The 20,831-nt window shown below is 40.6% G+C and overlaps 1 protein-coding gene across 2 annotated transcripts in view; it reads left to right on the top strand.

Moving 5' to 3' along the window:
• ELP1 (elongator acetyltransferase complex subunit 1) overlaps positions 1-20,831 on the top strand; it is a 62,684-nt gene that overhangs the window by 12,550 nt on the left and 29,303 nt on the right. Inside the window, exons 8-26 of one of the 2 annotated variants that reach the window (XR_015132083.1) lie at positions 186-276; positions 1,388-1,511; positions 2,463-2,556; positions 5,399-5,629; positions 6,633-6,803; positions 7,590-7,689; positions 9,472-9,654; positions 12,059-12,165; positions 12,494-12,597; positions 14,250-14,303; positions 14,396-14,501; positions 15,323-15,438; positions 15,794-15,867; positions 16,618-16,696; positions 16,800-16,879; positions 18,342-18,479; positions 18,588-18,657; positions 18,995-19,143; positions 20,667-20,790. Coding sequence is in view for 1 of the 2 variants with exons in the window: in XM_086315827.1 (XP_086171953.1) it covers positions 186-276; positions 1,388-1,511; positions 2,463-2,556; positions 5,399-5,629; positions 6,633-6,803; positions 7,590-7,689; positions 9,472-9,654; positions 12,059-12,165; positions 12,494-12,597; positions 14,250-14,303; positions 14,396-14,501; positions 15,323-15,438; positions 15,794-15,867; positions 16,618-16,696; positions 16,800-16,879; positions 18,342-18,479; positions 18,588-18,673; positions 18,995-19,143; positions 20,667-20,790 (2,211 nt within the window). In the remaining variant the exon portion in view is untranslated. Of the gene's footprint in view, positions 1-185; positions 277-1,387; positions 1,512-2,462; positions 2,557-5,398; positions 5,630-6,632; positions 6,804-7,589; positions 7,690-9,471; positions 9,655-12,058; positions 12,166-12,493; positions 12,598-14,249; positions 14,304-14,395; positions 14,502-15,322; positions 15,439-15,793; positions 15,868-16,617; positions 16,697-16,799; positions 16,880-18,341; positions 18,480-18,587; positions 18,674-18,994; positions 19,144-20,666; positions 20,791-20,831 lie in introns of both variants that reach the window. The other variant, XM_086315827.1, reaches the window with a different exon arrangement.

Raw genomic sequence — 20,831 nt, 5'->3', positions numbered from 1 at the left:
CTGTTTGGTCCAGCCTCCTACATATTAGGTACTACTTTTTAGCAAGGTTAATCTAGTTGGCTTTGTAAAACCATGACAGTTTTTATTAACAAGGAAGACGTTTGGGAAGTTCTGACTTGACAGCATTTATCACAGTGCTCCAGGTTTTGTTGTGGTCATTTCTTCCCCCTCTTCCTACTGCACAGGGGCTCGAAAGGTCAGAGTGTGGAGCCGGGAGTTCGCTTTGCAGTCAACCAGTGAGCCCGTGGCCGGACTGGGACCTGCTCTGGCTTGGAAGTGAGTGGGAGCAGGAGCCTTGTAACTTCCTTCCCAGAGAGTTTCTTCGAACGAGGGTAGGGGTGGCGGTACCTATTGAATGTAGGTATTTATAAATCACAGAAGGATAATTCCTTGTTCTCATTTGACTATCAGCCTGTATCTCTCTTAGTTTTCTGGATTCTGAATGTGGTTTGAGTAGTAGATTCTGAGCTTCACAGACCTCATCATTGCAAGGCCCACACGTTTTGTAGCTGTAGGCAGCGCCTGCAGGAATCCACTGCGTAAAACAGAAAGTGGTGCTTGGAAGGGAATTGAGTTCGGTGGGGCAGCAGAGCTTTGGTGAAGACTAGGAGAGGGACGTCCATTCTCTGCACAAGCTCCCACACTAAGGGGACCTGTTCGCTGAGGAACAGGCAGGCTGGATTTGGGCCCAGTTCACCTGTTGGCCCAGTACCCTTTTGCAGGTCACTCCTTGTCATACTTGGCTGTCCTGATTATAGATAGAAGAAATAGCTTCTGTTTCAGAAGCATCTGTTACAGGCAAAACCTAGGTCTCTAGGTTTTAAACATCTGTTTCCCACCAGTGTTTGAGTGGCAGTTGGATGATAGTGCAAAGAGAGAGATGTATTTAAATTAAAATTCTAGAGACAGATAAAAACAAGATGCAGCGATCAAGCTATTTTCAGTAGATTGAGAAGTCTTTAAGACTACTTACCTGAGCATTACTGAATGCATGGACTATTACTGAGTACATGGAATATTACATGGAATATTACTGAAGACATGTAATTGAAGGAGAAGTAGGTTGTGGCTTTATTGGACATTATACTGGGAATGGTTTAAATAGTTTATTGATATTTTTCAAAAGTCAGCCAAGTGCAGTCTAAATCTGTGATGCTTTGTGGGCAAATAGAATCTTTGTGTGGACAAATCAGGAAAAGGCACTGCTTTCTCTGGGCAGATTTAGTTCCACACTAGGGTGACTGCTTGCAAGGAAATACAGAATTAAAACTTCCTTAGATGGAGGCTTCTTGTTTTTGTAGAAAAAAATTGTTTCTTTGAATTTCATCTTGTTCTTCACCAGCTGGGTGAGCTTCTGGGTGTTCTAACGCTCTGGGTTTGCTTTTAGGCCTTCAGGCAGTTTGATCGCATCTACGCAAGATAAACCCAATCAACAGGATGTTGTGTTTTTTGAGAAAAATGGACTTCTTCACGGACAGTTTACACTTCCTTTCTTCAAAGACGAGGTTAAGGTAGGTGGCTTAGTTCTTTCACCATCCAATTTAGAGGACTGTCCACAGCTATAGAGAAAGTTTCTATCTGATATGGGTGTGTAAACAGAAGCCCCGGAATAGATAATAACAAAAGCAGTGGCTACTTACGACTGAATTTTTTTTTTTGCGAAACGGAAGTTGTTTTTCATAAGGAGGTTTTGCAGAGGAAAAAATGGCATTCTTTCCTCACACTAGATAAAACACAGAAAAGAAATAGAAATGCTAGTTTTTCTTGTTTATTTTGACAAAAGGATAATTCTTGCAGTGATTAAGATACTTGTCATTTATAACGTTTAATCCTTAGGAAGGTTGTGTACCATTTGGATCTTTGCGGATCAGAAACAAATCATGATTATTTTTAATTATGTAAAAAAATTTTAAATAAAGATTGAGAGAAGAGTTTAATGAACTCCCATGTACCTATTACTTACTTTCATCAGATATATACCAGCATTTTGCAAAATTATTGTCATCTATTCTTTACTCTCTGGCCTACGTACATATATACACACAGACACACACTTTGTAAAAATTTCCTAGGATTTTAATTCTAGAAATCATATTGTCAATATTCATTTCTCTAACAGTTAAGAACATTTTTCGTTATGTAACCACAATTCCATTATCACACCTTACAAAATTAGTAACAATTTCTTAATATTATCCAATACCTAGTTTGTAATCAAATTTCCCTGATTGTCTAAAAATATCACCTTGCATTTGGCTAAGTATTTAACTGGGTTTTTTAAAATGTCTTTTACATGTAATGACAGATTTGTTTAATAACTCCATAGGTTAATAATTTACAGCTAGGGGTCGACTCAAGTGTGGAATTATTTGACTTGTGAGAGTAGGAAATTTAGCTCCTATAAAGATTTTGAGATAAATATTTAGTTTAAGGCCAGTGACAGGTCTTTTTTCCCCTCCTAGGTTAATGGCCTTTTCTGGAATGCAGATTCCACTGTGCTTGCAGTTTGGCTGGAAGAACTTCAGAGGGAAGAAAATTCGTCTCTAAAAACCTATGGTAAGACAGCACCGATATCTCAGCCTTCGGCCCCATAGAGTGTAGTTGAAAGTAGTAGGCTGTGGAGTTTCCTTTGTCCCATCTACTTAGTCCTGTAATGGATCAAAGACAACTGAGCAGGGAGGTGGAGATGAGGGAGTGGTTATGGAGTTTTCATGGGATGATTTCATGTGATAAGCTTTTCATGGGATGATTTCAGTTATGCATCAGGCAGGGTTCCCTTGAGAAGTAGAATCAGGATAGGGTGACTGGTTGGAAAATTAGTGAAGAGTTGATGTTGCAGTCTTGAGTCCAGAATCTGTGAGACAAGACAGGCCCACAGTCTGGAAACTCGGACAGGATTCTGTGTTACAGTCTTGGGGCAAAATTCCTTTTTCTCTGGGAAGCCTCAGGTTTTGCCCTTAAGGTCATAAACTCTTTGGATGAGATCTGTCCACATTATGGAGGCTAATCTAGTCAGCTGATTTGAAAGTTTAATCACATCTGCAGAATACCTTCCCAGCAACATCTAGATCAAACAACTAGACACCATAGCCTAGCCAAGTTGACGTATCAGATAACCAAGTCATTAGTGCTTTTTCCTCATGGATGATATTACTGTAGCAAATCAGAATGCTAGCCAAAAGAATACTGTGGAAGTGAAAGAGAAATGAGGTTAGATATAAGTAAAAATCTTCTATAGATTTTAAATTGTAAATCAAATTGTAAATATTATTTTCAGTATATATGTAATATGTGGAAACGTTAGAAAATAAAGATGGAAGAAAAAAGTTCTTCCATAATTCTATCACTCAATAAATTATTAAAATTTTCTTGTCTTCCTAGGTTTTATGTATAGCTATAATCTCATTTTTGTTAAATATGTAGCTATGATACCTACAGGTTTCTAGCTTGCTTTTACAATGTATCTCAAACTATTTCCATTTCAGATATGTGTATTATTTTAAATTGCTATATATTGCTTAATGCTACCGTTTATTAAATCCTGTTTTGTTCGGCATTTAAAGTTTTGTAATTTTTCACTGTCATCAATACCAGTATGCTGACCATTTTTTTCCATAAATCTTTTCATTTATTTTCTGCGTGGCTTTGAAAGTTTTTAATCAATAGAACTTTAGCAGAAATGTTATTTGGAAGTTCATTCATTCACTCATTCACCACAATAGTTCTCGACCCTGACTGCACCTTTAGGGAAAAAAATGCTGTCCAGGCCTCATCTCAGAGTTGCTTTCAGTGTGTTATAGTGGAGACTATACATCGATATTTAATTTTATTAAAAAGGGCTTCCAGGTGATTTTTTTTTAAGGTGCGGCCAGAGTTGAGAACCACTGGTTGACCAGGTGTTAATGGCTGGCCCTGTGATTTGCTCACAGGGAAAGTGTTAGTGCAAGAAGAGCCACAATATCTGTCCTTACAGAACATGAGTGTGTGATCTAACTTAAAGCTTGGTGGAAGTATTTATAATAACCTGGTTCAAGAACTAGGTTGGATATGCTGTGATTGCTGAGTTAAGAGTTAGTGATCAGGGAGATGCTTAAAGAAAAAAAATTTCTTAATACAATTAAGATACTCATTTATGTATGGTGGTGGTGGTGATTTAGTCACTAAGTCATGTCCAACTCTTGTGACCCCGTAGACTGTAGCCTGCCAGGCTCCTCTGTTCATGGGGTTCTCCAGGCAAGAATACTGGAGTGGGTTACCATTTCCTCCTCCAGGGGATCTTCCCGACCGAGGAATTGAACCCAGGTCTCCTGCATTGCAGGCGGATTCTTTACCGACTGAACTATCATTTATGATAGCTATTCTCTGTTTAATAAAAGTTGGCTGTGACATGATTAGGTGTTTGTTTTTTTTCCCCCCAGCTTTGTTGAGATCTAATTGACATGTAACTGGTACATTCAGGAGGTATAATATTATGATTTGATACATGCATATACAGTGAAATGTTTACCACAATAGGTTGATTAATTCAATCTTCACTTAATAGAATTATCATTTTTTGTTGTTGTTATGGTGAGGCCATATGAAATCTACTCTCATAGCAGCTTTCAAGTATATAATACAGTATTATTAACTGTAGTCACCACACTGTACATTAGATCCCTGGGACTTATAACTGAAGGTTTATACTCTTTGACCAGCTTCTTCCTGCCTCCTGCACCCTGCAGGTTTAGGTCTTGTTCTTTTAAGAGATGTTGAAAAGGGTAATTGCATATAATCTCCCATGGATTTAACTGCATGCAAAACAGCTAGAAGAAAATAATAAACATCTTAAGCATAATGCAACATAGTGATACTAGTCTCATGCTCTTGGGTTGGGTATTTTAATCTAATGGCCAAATTTTCTTCTAAGTCTTTATGGAAAAACAGCTCATTAAGGCCCTGTCCTGTTCTGGTAGCTTTCCATCCTAACGATCGTAAAGTGTGATGGTAGAGGCAAGAATGAACGTGTGTGCTTCTGGCCTTACTGATGCTTAACATTTTATCCTCATGAAAAGCTGTACTTTTCACAGTTTTTTTATGTTCACTTCTCTGGTCTTGTAATGTTTATTTTTATCTAGTTGAGTCTGCCAAGTCTTGGTTGCGGCATGTGGGCTCTAGTTCTCTGATCAGGCATCAAACTCGGGCTCCCTGCATTGGGAGCACAGAGTCTTAGCCACTGGGCCTCCAGGGAAGTCCTGCTTTAACAGTTATTGTTAATATTATTATCGTAACGAAGAGGCTGCGCAGAAAGGGTCATTTGAAAAAGAAGAGTGCATCCCCATCCCTCTCCAGCAAGTGGTGCGAAGTCTGGCCCCCTGCCCTCTGCCTCTGACGGCCTTCGTCTCGTTTTCCCCTGCAGTTCAGCTCTGGACTGTTGGAAACTATCACTGGTATCTCAAGCAAAGTCTGCCCTTCGACACCTGTGGGAAGAGCAAGATCGTGTCCCTGCTGTGGGACCCGGTCAGCCCGTACCGGCTGCACGTTCTCTGTCAAGGCTGGCACTACCTCTGCTATGACTGGCACTGGACGACTGACCGGAGCTCGGGAGATAATCTGAGTGACATGGCAAATGTGGCTGTTATCGATGGAAGTAAGGAGCTGAAGAGATGTGGTGGTTTGACTGGAACTGGGGCATTTTTGTTCAATTGTTTATTCTGGTTGTTTGCTTTGTTTAAACTTGTGCTTTTGGTTTGGATTGAATGGGAACACCCTTCAGTGAGGCGTGTACTGCCCTGAGAACCATAGTCTCTCCTCTCGACCTGCCTCCCCCAACTCCCTGTTGCACTGCAGCCGTGACCTTTACATATTTACTTGTCGGGACTTTGAAGACATTGACATTTCTGACCCTGGGTCAAGAGGAAGACTGCAGTAAGCTTGTGGCATTGCTATGTCAGCCTTGCTTTCGTGCCCTTGACCCTCACAGCACTCTGTTACATTGCTTTGTTTTTTTGATAAATGCTTGTTAATTATATACCTTTCCAGGATGTTCAGTTCAAGTCATGGACATCTACTTAGTTCAAGGATGGGTTTGGTGTTTTTTAATTAGGTTGAAGGTGTTTGTTTACTGAAGGGGAAGAAATGGGAAAGCCGTAATCCCCTGAATAGACAGTTCATTTATTGCTGATGACATAAAGGAAAGCTTGCTTCTAAGATTGTGATGTGAGTTGGTGTGCTGATTTATGTTCTATGTAGTAGTCACCATACTGGTTTTGCAGTCATACGTTCTGTATAGAGGACTTAAGCAGATATGCCTTGTCACCAGATCCATGCACTGGGAAGTGCTTTAAGGATTTTGGTTTAGTCTGGCTTGTTTGCAGGCCTAGGGTTAAAGCTAGAACCCTGACCTGCTTGCCCTAGTCCCTGGCACCTGACTCTCCAGACCCAGAGATGGGACTGCTCGAGGCCTGGAGGTAGCCAGGCCTATCATCAAGGTCTGATAATAGCCAGATACCGACAGCCCAGATACTTGCTTTTCTCCCCTCCAGTGTATTTAAACTAATTCATTACGAAAACACCAACCGTTAACTTTCAAAAATGGCCTTGTTTTGCATTTTGAGCATGCATGCGTCTAACCCTCTTTCTCTTGCTCCCAGACCGGGTCCTGGTGACGGTCTTCCGGCAGAGTGTGGTTCCGCCTCCGATGTGCACCTACCGGCTGCAGCTCCCGCACTCTGTGAATCAGGTCATGTTCTCGGCACGCCCTGAAAAGAGTAACGACCTCGCTGTCCTAGACGCCAGCAACCAGATTTCTGTTTATAAATGTGGTATGTTCAGAAAGTGTTATCAGGATGTTCTGAATCACATCCCTCCTACACAGAAGCAAATTATAGTTTGGTGTTGCCTTCACTCTAGGGCTTCCAAAAATGTTGAAGTTTATAATTAATATCATTATTATTGTGCTGTTTGATTGACCTGTAGGGTTTGGGGGGCAGGGATTCAGTCCTACTCTGGCTAAGAACAGTTCTTTTGCCTTATTGAAGTTGAAGGGTTAGTTACTTAAGAATAGTACTCAGCTCTAGAAATAACACAGTGTCTCATCACATCCTTAACATGTTTGCAGTTTTCATGGCCATTGCACACGTTTCCAGTTGCTCTCACAGGTTTCCTAGGAGCTGTATCAGAGTGGGGTTTTCCAATTATATAGACAAGGGAACAGAATGCCGGAGGGTTTGAAGTTTGCTTGAGCAAAAAGGGGCGGGAACCCCAACTTCGGTGTTTCAGTTTCTAGTCTAGTTGTCCTTCCACAGTCCACTGCTGTTTCTAGTTGGTTTCCTGATGTGCTGGAAAAACCTGGGATTTGTGAATTCTATGGTCGTGTCATGAGTTATACTGGCGCATGGCTGTGGTAACCTTGTTTTCAAATAAGTTTTGAATTCTCAGCCTGAAAGGTGCAGAAATTTAAGAAAGAGTTTGAGATGTGGTTATTTTCTAGATTATTTGTGAAGTGGATTACCTTCTAGAACCCCATTAACATGTAGGACCTCATGTTGATAATATCAGGAAAAATGTTTGTAGTTTACTATGACAATATTTGCTTTATTTTTCCCTAGGTGATAGTCCAAGCATAGATTCTACGGTGAAACTGGGAGCTGTGGGTGGAAATGGATTTAAAATTTCCCTTAGAACGCCTCATCTGGACAAAAGATACAAGTAGGTTGTTGTTAGTTATCTTGGCCCCCTGGAAACAGGAGCAGCCAGCCTCTGTCCTAAACTCAGCCAGCTTTAACTGTCTTATCCTGTGCCTGTTGCTCAATGGAACAAGAAATAGATACAACACCTGGGCCCTAGTTTTTCATCTTGGGGAAGTCAGTTATCTGAATGTCATGTATGCTGATGGGTGATGATGGAGTGTAAGTCTTAAGCTGACTTAGAAACCATTCCCCCAACATCGCCTGGGGAGTTTTCTCCAGGGAAAATCCCACGGGAAAGATGGAGATGAAGATGATGGAGCAGAGTACATTTGCTTTCACAGATGAGGAGTCATACACTGTTAGCGTGTGGCTGACGTCACAGTGTCTACTCTGCTCATCCTACAGCAGAACTTTCGGTTGCTGTGTTTTGAGGCTCTTGGGTTGGAAATCAGGAGGCATGTTTCTGTTGAAACTATACTATAAACAGTTGGATATAGAAGTTATGAGTTCACTTCTGTGAAAATCCAGAATGTGATTCTATTCTATTTAATACGTCCATGTTCTTAACTACTGTACTACTTTGTCTCCCTAGGGAGCATTTATTCCTAAATCAATGGGGAATAATGCACAAATAACTGAATTTAATACTTACTATTTAATTCTTAAATATATGTGTTATATTTAATAAATGAATATGTTTCCAGCCTCTGTGATTGGGGAACTGACTGTGTAATGCTTAGTAGTTTTTCAAAGAATGTGTACATGGATTTCATTTCACAGACGAAAGACATAGAGGACAGATTTAAGACAAACTCGAAAGTGCGAGGCAATTGAGAATATGGTTTCATTTTTTTAAATTGTGAGGAGGATAGCGCTAAGTCATTTAGAGAAGATTTCATGAAGGGCATGAATTACCTTTTAAAAAATTTTTTATTTACTTATTTTTAAACTTTTTATTTTGTACTGGGCTACGATTAACAATGTTGTGATAGTTTCAGGTGAACAGCCAAGGGACTCAGCCGTACATATGCGTGTATTCGATGAATACTTATCTTGAACCTTGAAAAAGAGATGGGTTGAGGATTGCCAGAGAAGTATGGAGGCTTTCGGGTGTGGCGGGCAGAAGAGTGTCGTGAGAACCAGAGGCGGGGATGCTCCTGCGTGGGGTGACTTGCGGTGGGGTGCCTGAGTCCAGGAAGAGCGGACCGAGGAGGAAGGTCAGGCTGGCAACCCAGCTTCTGCAGTGAGCACCCAGATCTGCTGCTTGAGCGGAATGGCAGGAAGTAGCCATCATGCGTTCCCGTGTGAAGTAGCAAAAACAAGGCCCTCCGCCAGTGTTTAAATGCTACAGGAGGAAGGCATTAGCGGCAGAGAAATCATCTCTTAAGCTAATTAGTCATTTTGCTGTGAGATGCTTAGGAAAAGATGCATTCAACTGAGACCTAAGTATCTACTGAATATCTGAATGCTGGTGAACGGCGACAGTAAAAACTGCTGGCGTTTATTCGCGTGGGGCCTAGTACAATCAGTTTTTCTTGTGTAACCAGTTTCTTAAAGTGCTTTCTTCAGATCTAAAAATCTCAGAGTGTAAGAAACTCAATTTTAAATAGCAGAAAAACATTCTTACGCCAGGTAAGCATTATTATTTTTGGATTTTCTAGTATTGGGCATTACCTTAGGTTTTGTCCCTCCAAAGAATTAGGATTTGACTGTATAGAAAGCAGTGCATTCTCCATTTAGGAAAACTTCAGTGACGTGAAGATTTTATTCATGCTTGAAAATTCTCCAATATTTAAAACAGAATTCCGATTGAGGACAGTGAAGCTGAAGAAGTAAACCCACTGAAGTTCAGCCTGCTCGCCTGGGTTCAGGAAGACGTTTTCCTGGCCGTGAGCCACAGTCAGTCCGGCCCCCAGTCTGCCATTCACCATCTGACTGTGGCCCCTTCTGAGACGGACGACAAGCAGGGACAGCTCAACATCAGGTATTACAATTCCCTGTATTCCACGTGGTAATAAGCACATAGATACAGGCTTTTTTCTTTTGTGAGCATTGCAGTTTTTTGAGGGTTTTTTTGCATTCAGAAAGCAGGGTTGAGGGGTGATTGCTTCTTTTTGTACACACACTTATCAAGAGCATTAAGTCTTATTTTTAGCTCTGTCAAAATATAGACTAAAATGCATCAGAAAATGGTAAAAAATAACACAAACGCCAGTAGACGAGGCAAAATGTTTTTAAGGTGTATTAAAACTTTTAATTCAACTTATACTTACATTCTAGAAAGTAATTAGCAGCCTAGGAGAATTAGCAACTCATCAATTATAAGATCTCTACATTTGCACTTCATTTTGATGATGTTATTGTTCAGTGACTCAGTTATGTCTGACTCTTTGCGACCCCATTGACTGCAGCATGCCCTTCCCTGTCCTTCACCATCTCTCAGAGCTTGCTCAAACTCATGTCCATCGAGTTGGTGATGTGATCCAACCATCTCATCCTCTGTCGTCCCTTTCTCCTCCCACCTTCAATCTTTCCCAGCATCAGGGTCTTTTCCAGTGACTCGGCTCTTTTGCATCAGGTGGCCAAAGTATTGGAGCTTCAGCATGAGTCCTCCTAATGAATATTCAGGGTTAAAGTTATTTGGCTGTAGTGACTTCCAGCCTCCTCTTCTATAATTTTCTTTGGCACTTGATTGCGTGTACTACTAGAAAGTCTCCTCTATTTTTGTTTGCTAAAATTTCACAACTCCCTGACCCTCAGTTTCATTTTGATTCCTCACTGCATCTTTGTCACCTAACAGGTCTCATTTAATGAATGCTGTCTTCTGTATTGCAAGCCCTATTGTGCAGCAGAATTGTCTGGGAAGCTCTGAGAAATCCTCAGGTTTTCAGTGTCAAAACTCAGCACCTTACGCATACACTGATAATAATCCCTAGATTCACATGTAATTAAAGGTTCACTGATTAGCTTTAAATCCTGAAAACCGTTGTTGCAAAATTAGGAACCTTTCTTTATTGTACTCATGAAGCATACTCCAGCGCGTTATTACCTTTTAATCTTTGAATGATGATGCTTCATATTTTTAAAAAAATTTTGTGAATATGTCTAGATGCAGAATATGTTCTAGCTACATACAGACTTAACAAGGGCTCCCTTCAGAAAACAGAGCAATTGACATTAGAAATGCCTAAATTATGCATATATCTACTACAGAAAATTTGAAATTTTTTATCATTATCCTGTGAAAGTTAAATGCCATTATCGCATTTGCTGTAAAGCAAGTGAGAAGTCATTTAAAATATATTTCTGCTGCTTTGACTTCTGTTTCTCAAAAAAGACTTTCATTCATATAAAATATTAATGTATTTGATAAAGTCCCACGATCAGCTTATAGCTCTTCATAGTTAACATTTACTATAACTTATGCTTTGTAAGAGGTACTCTTAAGTGCTTTTCCCTGTGTTAACTCACTTATTTTTCACAGCATGTCTCTGACATGTACTGTTGATCATTTTACAGCTGAGGCACAGAGCAGTTGAAGTAACTTACTGAGATAATGGAGGTGGAGCCAGGATCCAGGCCCAGCAGTGCACCTCCAGAGTCCATTCCCTTGACTTCTTCACAGATAATTTATCCTCTCCAAATTTGTGGCTTTTTTGTAGATTGGTTAAAAACTCTGAATGTATATTAGCATTGGCACCACTTGCTTTTATCGCTACTTCCACTTCCTTTCAGACATGTCTACTTTTGGTTCATTGACTCAGAAAAAAGTATAATAGCATTAACAGTTTCCCTTCTTTACATTAATGGGGCCCACAGATTTCTAGGGATAAGTACAGTAGCCATAGTGATACTGAACAGGCTCACTTTCCTACAGATGGACTGCTTTATTTAACGCAGTTTATATTGGGTTGGCCAAAAAGCTCATTCAGGTTTTGGGCAGAGTGGTATCGAACAACCTGAATGAACTTTTTAGCCAACCCAATATTGGCAGATAAATATTGACACCATATTGTCTACTGAAAGCAGCAAATTGTGATTCACAATAAGTTGCATAAGTTGCTGCCAGAATAGGACTGATGACCTCACAGTGTAGACACCTGGCTTACCGACGTTGTGGAAAATACTCTCATGTTGACAGGTAATTGCATTACCTGGGCTTGAGCTTGCAGTAGTTTATCTGGTAGTGTGTATATAAACATACATGTGTTAGTATGTATATAAACATGTTTATTATGTCTATGTTGTATTGAATGAGGCAGTGCAGCACCAGAGGGAAATTGCTTCTTTTTCTGTTTTGCAAAATCAATGAGTTGTCAGTACTTTTGAGAAGAATGGTCTATTCATGTTTTCTTCATCTCCTTTTTTTTTTTTTTCACTCTTCTCAGTTCATCTGTGACAGTGGACGGGGTAATAATCAGTCTGTGTTGCAACCCCAAGACCAAGTCAGTAGCCCTACAGGTGGCTGGTGGCCAGATATTTAAGTACCTTTGGGGTGAGTATCAGGATGTTGGGAAAGCATGTTTATGACTTATATACATATGTAAATCTTGAGAACGTATACTTGTGAGTGTCTTACCAGTGCCACATTGATTATTAGGTCTTTTAACTACCCTAGAAAACCTTATCTATAGAGTGGAATCAGCAGATATGTTCTGCCTGTATTTTCTCTTGCAATGAACTGGATTATTCTCAGGAGTTTCCAAAACACATTTGGAAAATGATTTAAATTGCGTGTTAAGTGTTCTGGCAAGCATTGATGTGAGAGTTTTTTTACAAAGAGCAGATCAGCTTTTGTTAAACCTCATCTTCCACACCTGCAGAGTCACCTTCTCTGGCTGTTGAACCGTGGAAGAACCCTGAGGGGCTCCCTGTTCAGTTTCCTTATCCGTGCACGCAGACTGAATTGGCCATGGTTGGAGGAGAGGTGAGTGAACACGAGGCAGAAGAATTTACCTCGTAGAGCAGTGGCCCAGGAGCTGACAGCATTAACTAGAAAGAGCGTGTGCTTTGAAAGTGGACCTGCTGCTGCTAAGTCGCTTCAGTCGTGTCCGACTCTGTGCGACCCCATAGACGGCAGCCCACCAGGCTCCCCTGTCCCTGGGACTTGCCAGGCAAGAGTGCTGGAGTGGGGTGCCATTGCCTTCTCCAGTACATGCAAGTGAAAAGTGAAAGTGAAGTCGCTCAGTCGTGTCCGACTCTTAGCGACCCCATGGACTGCGGCCCACCAGGCTCCTCTGTCCATGGGATTTGCCAGGCAAGAGTGCTGGAGTGGGGTGCCATTGCCTTCTCCAAAAGTGGACCTGAGTATCCACTAAATCTCAAGGCAACAATGAGAAGTACTCACTCTCCTGAACCTCAGCTTCTCAGTTTACAAAGTAGATTTAAGAGGTTGCCTCGCATGTGTCAATAGCACTTAGTTGATTCCTTTCCTTGGAGGTATAAATTCGAAAATAGAAAAAATGCAGTTGGCAGACTTATCCCCAGTTGTATAGAACATTCAAAACAGAACATGTACAGAACTAACAAAGTTAGTCTTATAAGTAACTTTTGGGGACAATAGAAATATAATCTTGAAATGGGTATTGAGTAAGTTATTATTCATCAAATATTGGAATTGCCTATAATTGTGGAGGAGGTAGGATGCAGTGGTTACAGAACAAAACTGCTGACCAGTTCCTGCCCTTCTGGAAGTTTTAATCTATCAGTATGGGTATGGCCATCCCCTCTGATTGGAGAGTGAAGTCAGTGAGCAGGGTATAGAGGTCGAGCACCAAGCGGATTGATGGAGGCTGAGAGGACGGCCGCTGTGAGGATGCAGAGGCCAGCTTCTGGTGGGCTGGGAAGGTCTCTAGGAGGTGGTGGGATATGTGCTGAGATGTGAAGAGAAAGAAAGCTCCATCTCTGAGAAAGGGAGGAAGAACTGTGCATATTGTAAATAAACTTAGAGCTCAGCTTATTCAAGGAACCTAATGGAAGCAGTGGCTAGATGCAGAGGAATATGCATTTGCTCACTTAACAAAGACTGAGACGTTGATGATGTTAATCAGGGAGTAATGTGATGTGCTTCACGGTTGGAACGGTTATCCTGGCTGCCCAATGGGAATATGTTGAAAGGGATGAGAGTGGAAGTGACTGTTGGAGTGGAGGCAGTGAGGGGTGAAAGCTGATATGTTTGAGATGTGTAGGACATAGAAATGTTGAGGCTTCTGATGGATTGGATGGCATCATAGGCCACTTTGGCCTGGACCAACCACATCTTAGGCATCTTGAGTCCCGATTACAGGAACTTACATGTGAAATCGTAGGACAGTAGAACCATGTAACAGAAAAAATTTGGTTTCACTAGTTTGGTTAGTTGCTAAGTTGAGTTTGACTCTCACCAGGCTCCTCTGTCCATGGGAGTTCCCAGGCTAGAATATTGGAGTGGGTTGCCATTTCCTTCTCCAGGGGATCTTCCCAACCCGGGGATCAAACCCATGTGTCCTATATTGCAGGAGGATTCTTGATCACTGAGTTACCACGGAAGCTCCAGTTTGGTTAGAATTGTTGGTAATTTCATATTTTATTTTTTTGCAGGAATGTATCCTTGGTCTGACTGACAGATGTCGCTTTTTCATCAATGACACTGAGGTAGCATGGCTTGTTTTGATGATAGATCTTTTTCCATCTTGATTCCAAGTAATATAACTAACTCTCCCCCTTGCCTGCCCGACCTATTGTAGGTTGCATCAAATATCACATCATTTGCTGTATATGATGAGTTTTTATTGGTGACGACTCATTCTCATACTTGCCAGTGCTTTTGCCTGAGAGATGCTTCATTGAAAAGTAAGTTTTCAGTGTAGAAGATAGAAGATAGTCTCTCTTCTAATATCATTTGTCCTTTGAAGTCTCCTCGACTTTTATGTTTGTCATGTACTTTGGCTTTTTATCCTGGAGTCCTAGACTGGAGAAAATGTCAAGTTCATTTACTTAGCCTCTTATCTCAGTATCTCAGTTAAATCACTCCACTCCAGTTATCAAAGAGTGGGAGGTCCTTCCTTAAAGCAGCATACCCTGAGATAAAAAAATTTTCAGGAAGTTTCTTAACATAACTCATATTTTACTTTGAATTACTGTGTAGATGGCAAGCTGGCGATATCCTCAGTCTTCTTTGTGGCCACCCTCCATTGTACATCTGAAGGACTCTGTCTTGGGGTTTGTAGGAAATCGGCTGCAGTTTTTCCTCGATTCCTCGCACCCCCTCCCCTATGTGTGTGTGTGTGTGTGCACACAGTTCTGTTACTAAGAAAGAAGTAAGCCACTTGTTTTCTTGCTTCTAACTCGGAAATGGACTCTTTGACTGATGTGATTGTAGTGTACCCGTAAAGCTAAGACAGAGAGAAACTGCCCAGTCCTCCCACTGGCTTCCATGTCAGCTGAGAAGTTGTTTGTGCATCGTGCATGAGGGCTCTGTAAGAGAGGGCAAGATCCTGGGATGAACTTGTTTATCCGAAAGGCTGATGGTCTTAAGGCTGAGTGACAGAGCAATCCAGCTTCGTTATTAATCACTTCCTTCTCCTTCGGATAATGTGCTGTTTCAGCTGCAGTTAATGGAAAGTAGCTTGTCGTGACAGTAATTCTCAAGGCTTGGTCTGTGGTGTCTTTAGCATTGCAGGCAGGTCTGAGCAGCAGCCACGTGCCTAATGGCGAGTCTCTGCGGAAGGTGGAGAGGGGTTCACGCATCGTCACTGTTGTGCCTCAAGACACAAAGCTTATATTACAGGTACATTGATTTTTCAGACTGTGTTTCTGATTGTCATTTGGCAATAAATACCAGACAGTTCTGGCGGATTATGTTTTATCATTTGTATTAATTTATTATAAGCCTTTCCTTGCTAAATTCTCTATTAGCTTTATACAAAGTAGTGTTAAAACAGGCTCTTCCCAGTAAGGCTAAAAGGGAAACTTCTTAAAAGTCAAAGTAAATTTTGAGCACAACTAGATTTTGCCAAAAGTATGCTCATTTTACAGTGCTGTGTTAATTCTCGAAGAAGAGTTAGGTAAAGTTGTATATCCTGGGTATTTAAATTTTTTCTGTTTAATAAAACCTGTTATTGATTTGATTTATTTATTTTAAGATGCCAAGGGGAAACTTAGAAGTTGTTCATCATCGAGCCCTGGTTTTAGCTCAGATTCGAAAGTGGTTGGACAAGTAAGTACCGTGTATATGATTAGTTAGCTTATTGTTATGACTTATGTGTGAAGGCAGCAAGTGTTCTATTAAGATTTTTTAAAACTTAAAAAGTATTTATTTCATTTCAGATATCTTCAATCAGATCCTCATAGGCTTTCTTCTTTTGCCAGTTAGATTCTTAAATTGTATGGTGTAGAAGACATTCCTAGCAGAAGGAATGATGAGGCTTATGGTATGAAACAGCTTCTTAGCCCAAGGGGATCCATATGGGCTTTAGATGGCCTGTGAACCCAGGGCAATTTTACGCTATCCTGTGTCTGTGTATTTATCTGGGCAGAAAGTCCAAGGCTTTCAGCAAACTTATAAAAAGACCTATGACCCCAAAATACGTGAGCCACTGTTGTGAAGGAAATGATCCATTGTTTGCATCTTTGAATTTGGGGGAAAGTTTATATTGGAAAGATAGATGTTTACTAACATTTTGTTAAAAAAGAAGGTAGCCCTGAGTTCCATAAAGATTTTCTTGTGTGAGTGTGTGGGGATCAAGTCCTCAGATGGCCTTGATGGCTAAGTTGTCACACCATTTAGGAAGGTAAATGAACCAAGTGCCTGATTTTTTTTCATTCCATGATTTCAGAGCAGAAATCCAGTAGTAGTTGGGCTGTAGTCTTAATTTTAACTGGTTTATATCCTTATGAAAATGTGCTGAGTCCAAGGAGCTGAGTTTTTGTGAAATGTCCCTTCTCTCCATTTTCTGTCTTTCTCCAGACTTATGTTTAAAGAAGCATTTGAATGCATGAGAAAACTGAGAATTAATCTCAATCTGATTCACGATCACAACCCTAAGGTAACATTCTAAATCTGATATTTATCATAGTGTACTTTAGGCTTGAATTAATATGATCTGAACTAAGATGTTTTGTTCTTTTTTTTATTCTTTTTTTGGGTAGGTGTTTCTTGAAAATGTGGAAACCTTCATAAGACAGATAGACTCTGTGAATCATATTAATTTATTTTTCACAGAATTGAAGTAAGTATTTTGAATAATCATGAATATCATATCCATAATTTTCTCTTTTCTGATTAAGGAAATCAAACAGATAAACAGAGGAGAAAATTTACTTTCAGTGTAGTTTTTTAAATCTCTAACTCTTAGATGCCACATGTACTGGATTTTTACTCTTTTCCCTTCTTTTTAAAACTGAGACTTTAAAACATGTCCTGAAAATTATTCTTTGTCATTATCTTTAGGTATACATATAAAAACTATTAATTGAAATAAATGGCTTCTTTTTCTGCAATGACTTTTATCTAAGTTTTTAAATGAAAAATTTTGAACATGTAAGGAAGTTGAGAGAGTTGTCTAGCGAGCCTCCTGTACCATCACCTAGATTCTACGGTTCATATTTTCGTGTATTTGCTTTATCACTATCTACCATCTGTCCATCCACCATTCCATCTTTATTTTAAACAAATTTCAAGGTAATTGTAGACATAAATCCACTTTGCCTGTGTAACGTTAACTAGAGTACATTCTTTGTGTACAGGGTCCCACCCCCTCCATGTCAGATTTATCTGTAGCGAAATGCACAGATTATAAGTGTACCGTTCACTGAGTTTTGACAAATGTATGCTTCCATGCCGTCCTGGCCCCTATCAAGATAGCGAACATTTCCTTCTCAGAAAGTTCCTCCAGATCCCTTCCCATTTATTCTTTCCCCACCCTTTTGGCAACTGCTTTTTTGAGTTCTTCACTGAAGATCAATTTTGCCTGTTCAGGAACTTCATAGAAATGAATTGTATACCTAGTATTGACTTTCTGTGTAAATAAAGCTGCTTTCATTCAGCATGTTATCTGGGGATTCATCCCGTGCTTTCACATGTATCACTAGTTTATTCTTTTTAATTGCTCAGTAGTGTGCCGTGAAAAAGAAAGAGAGTGAAAGTGTTAGTCACTCAATCGTGTCCAACTCTTTGTGACCCCATGGACTGTAGGGCACCGGGCCCTTCTCTCCATGGAATTCTCCAGGCAGCAGTACTAGAGTGGGCTGCCAATTCCCTTCTCCAGGGATCTTCCCGACCCAGGGATCGAACCTGAGTCTTGTGCACTGCAGGCGGACTCTTTACTACCCGAGCCGCCAGGGAAGCATAGTATGCCATAGTATAAACATGCTACAGCTCATTTCTTCATTCTTCTGTGAGTGGACACCTGTACTAGACCCAGTCTGGGGCTATATTAATGTAACAGCTATAAACATTACCATTTAAGTCTTCTGTGGATATGTTTCATTTCTCAGTTTCTCCACTTTTTACTATATATGACTATTTTTAGAATTAACTACCTTCCAAAAGCCATTTTTATTATTTTTTTATTTTATTTATTTTGTTATTTTATATTTACTATCTCATCAACACTCCAATATATGTGTTAATAGTTTGCTAGCTGGGACATATGTTTGGTTTGTGACTTTTTAATACACACTTAATCTTAGGGAAGAAGATGTTACAAAGACCATGTATCCTCCACCAGTTCCCAGCACTGTTCCACTGTCCAGCGATCCTGATGAGAAAAAAGTAGACCTTATCTGCGATGCTATGAGAGCAGCCATGGAGAACATAAACCCTCACAAGTACGTGTGCTGTCATGAGTTGGCATCTTTTGAATAACAGAAGTGTGTAGTAGTTTCTCTTCAGCTTGTTCATCGCTCTTACTGTGCTGTCCTTCGCTTACACTGCAGGTACTGCCTGTCAATACTCACCTCTCATGTGAAGAAAACGACCCCAGAGCTGGAGATTGCACTGCAGAAGGTACACGAACTTCAAGGTAGAGACATGTTGACAGTCTGTGTGTACTGGGGCCCTGACTGACATCGCGTCTTCGGTCTTCGGGAGGTAGCCCTGACCAGGACCAGCACCACATCACCAATTCAGACTGTGGCCTTTTGGTCTCCACTTTAAAACCTGGGTCTGTTGTTTTTTGGTGCTACCCTACAAAGCATGTACCAAATCGTCAAAGGACTGTTTTCTGTCTAGTGTCTACTTCTGTCAGGAAAATGTGTTACTTTCTCTTTTTGGTTATGCTGCTAGGTGTATGGGTTTTCTCCCCCAAATGATTTTGTTCTGTTGTTTCCTCATACACTGACAGGAAATGCTCCACCAGTCCCTGACACTGTGAGTGCCGAAGAGGCCCTGAAATATTTGCTGCTTCTGGTAGATGTTAATGAATTATATGACCATTCTCTTGGGACCTATGACTTTGATTTGGTCCTCATGGTAGCTGAGAAGTCACAGAAGGTATGTGGAGTTACTCCTTCGACATAGTTAGCATTTTTGTTGATGCGAACGTGAGAGTGTGAAGCAGTGCTCCTGACGTGCAGAGTTTGGGCGGAAGTTAAAGCTGTGAGTGCGGGCCTCCAGGCATATCTGCCAGTCTCCAGGGTCCATACTTAAGGGTCATCCTCTGTCACTGTTCTGGCTTATCAGAGTGTTTTGATTGCTAGATTGAACAATTGAAATAAAGCCATTTGATTGTTTTCAAGCGTACAGGCGAAAATGAGAACAAATTCTGCTCTTATAAAGGAAATACAGCAGGTGATTTATATTCCAGTCCAGCTTTATCACGCAGCATCTTTTTCCAGTGGAAACTGGGAACCTGGAGAATAGAAGGGTTCGAGGCCTCTTTGTCTCACCTTGCCATGCTATGGTCCAAGAGTTTGAGCACTTCTGGTTTGCACATTTTTTATCTGTTTCTTTTTTTTTTTTAACACCCTCAGTTTCAGCCCCTATCATTCCTTTCTTTGCTCTTGCCGGAATGACCTTCCCAAAGAGGAAAATTTGATCCCCATTCTTCTGCTTACAATCCTTCATGGGCTCCACCTTCCCCCTAGGAAGAAGTTCAGAGGCTCCATGCTTAAAATCTCCTCCGTGATCTGATATTTGTGTATCTCTCAGTTCTCACCTCTTGATGTTATCCCCTTTTCTCTGCAGTGGATGCGAGGCAGTGCTTTTGTCTCCCAACTGCCACATACCTTTGCAGGTGGCATGACTTCTGTTTCCCCTGGGCCCATGCGCTTCCAGCACTCTCATCCTCTCTGTTCACCTGGCTGATTCTCACTCATCTTGGTGGAAGGATGCCCAGGTGACATTTTTTCAGTGAACTGTTGCTGGTGCCTCCCTGCCCAGCATCCAGGGACTGAATGAGATGGCCATCCTATGTGCTTTTATGACACCCAGTGCCTACCAGATGTACCAGTCTATCTCCTCTACTAGATTTTAAGTTTCCCCAGGATGAGGGAATCTTGTTTTCCTTATTAACCTATGAAACAATTGGTATTGTGAGATTAAGCTAAGAGTTAGTCATTATTATTCAGAGTGAAAACTAAGAACACCCATATGTTAAGGCATTTTTTCCAAATGTGGTTTTATGTAGTTTGATTTTTTACATAATTAATATATTAATATACTACGTATTTTGAAGAGGGCTTCTGTGATAGCTAGCTCAGATGGTATAAAGAGTCTGCCTGCAGTGCAGAAGACCTAGGTTCAATTCCTGGGTCAGGAAGATCCCCTGGAGAAGGAAATAGCTACCCACTTCAGTATTCTTGCCTGGATAATTTCTTGGACAGGGGAGCCTGGTGGGCTACAGTCCATGGGTTTGCAAAGAATTGGACATGACAGAGCAACTAACAATTTAGCTTTCACATATTTTGAAAATGCTGTAGCTTTGGATTTATTGCTACAATTACTATATATTTTTATTTTTAAAAGTAAATATTATCACAGGCACTAAAATTATCCTTTAAAAAAATTTTTTTTAGGATCCCAAAGAATATCTTCCATTTCTGAATACACTTAAGAAAATGGAAATGAATTATCAGCGGTTCACTATAGATAAACACTTGAAGCGATATGAAAAAGCCATTGGCCACCTAAGCAAATGTGGTAAGTATGAGTTAGTATATTTATTTCTGTTCAAATATTCT

Source organism: Bos grunniens, chromosome 8 (genome assembly GCF_055505025.1).
Source record: "Bos grunniens cultivar Pamir isolate PY7600 chromosome 8, Bosgru_T2T1.0, whole genome shotgun sequence".
NCBI classification, from domain to species: domain Eukaryota; kingdom Metazoa; phylum Chordata; class Mammalia; order Artiodactyla; family Bovidae; genus Bos; species Bos grunniens.
Note: the sequence above shows the minus strand (reverse complement) of the source record. Positions and strands in the feature narration are given on the sequence as shown.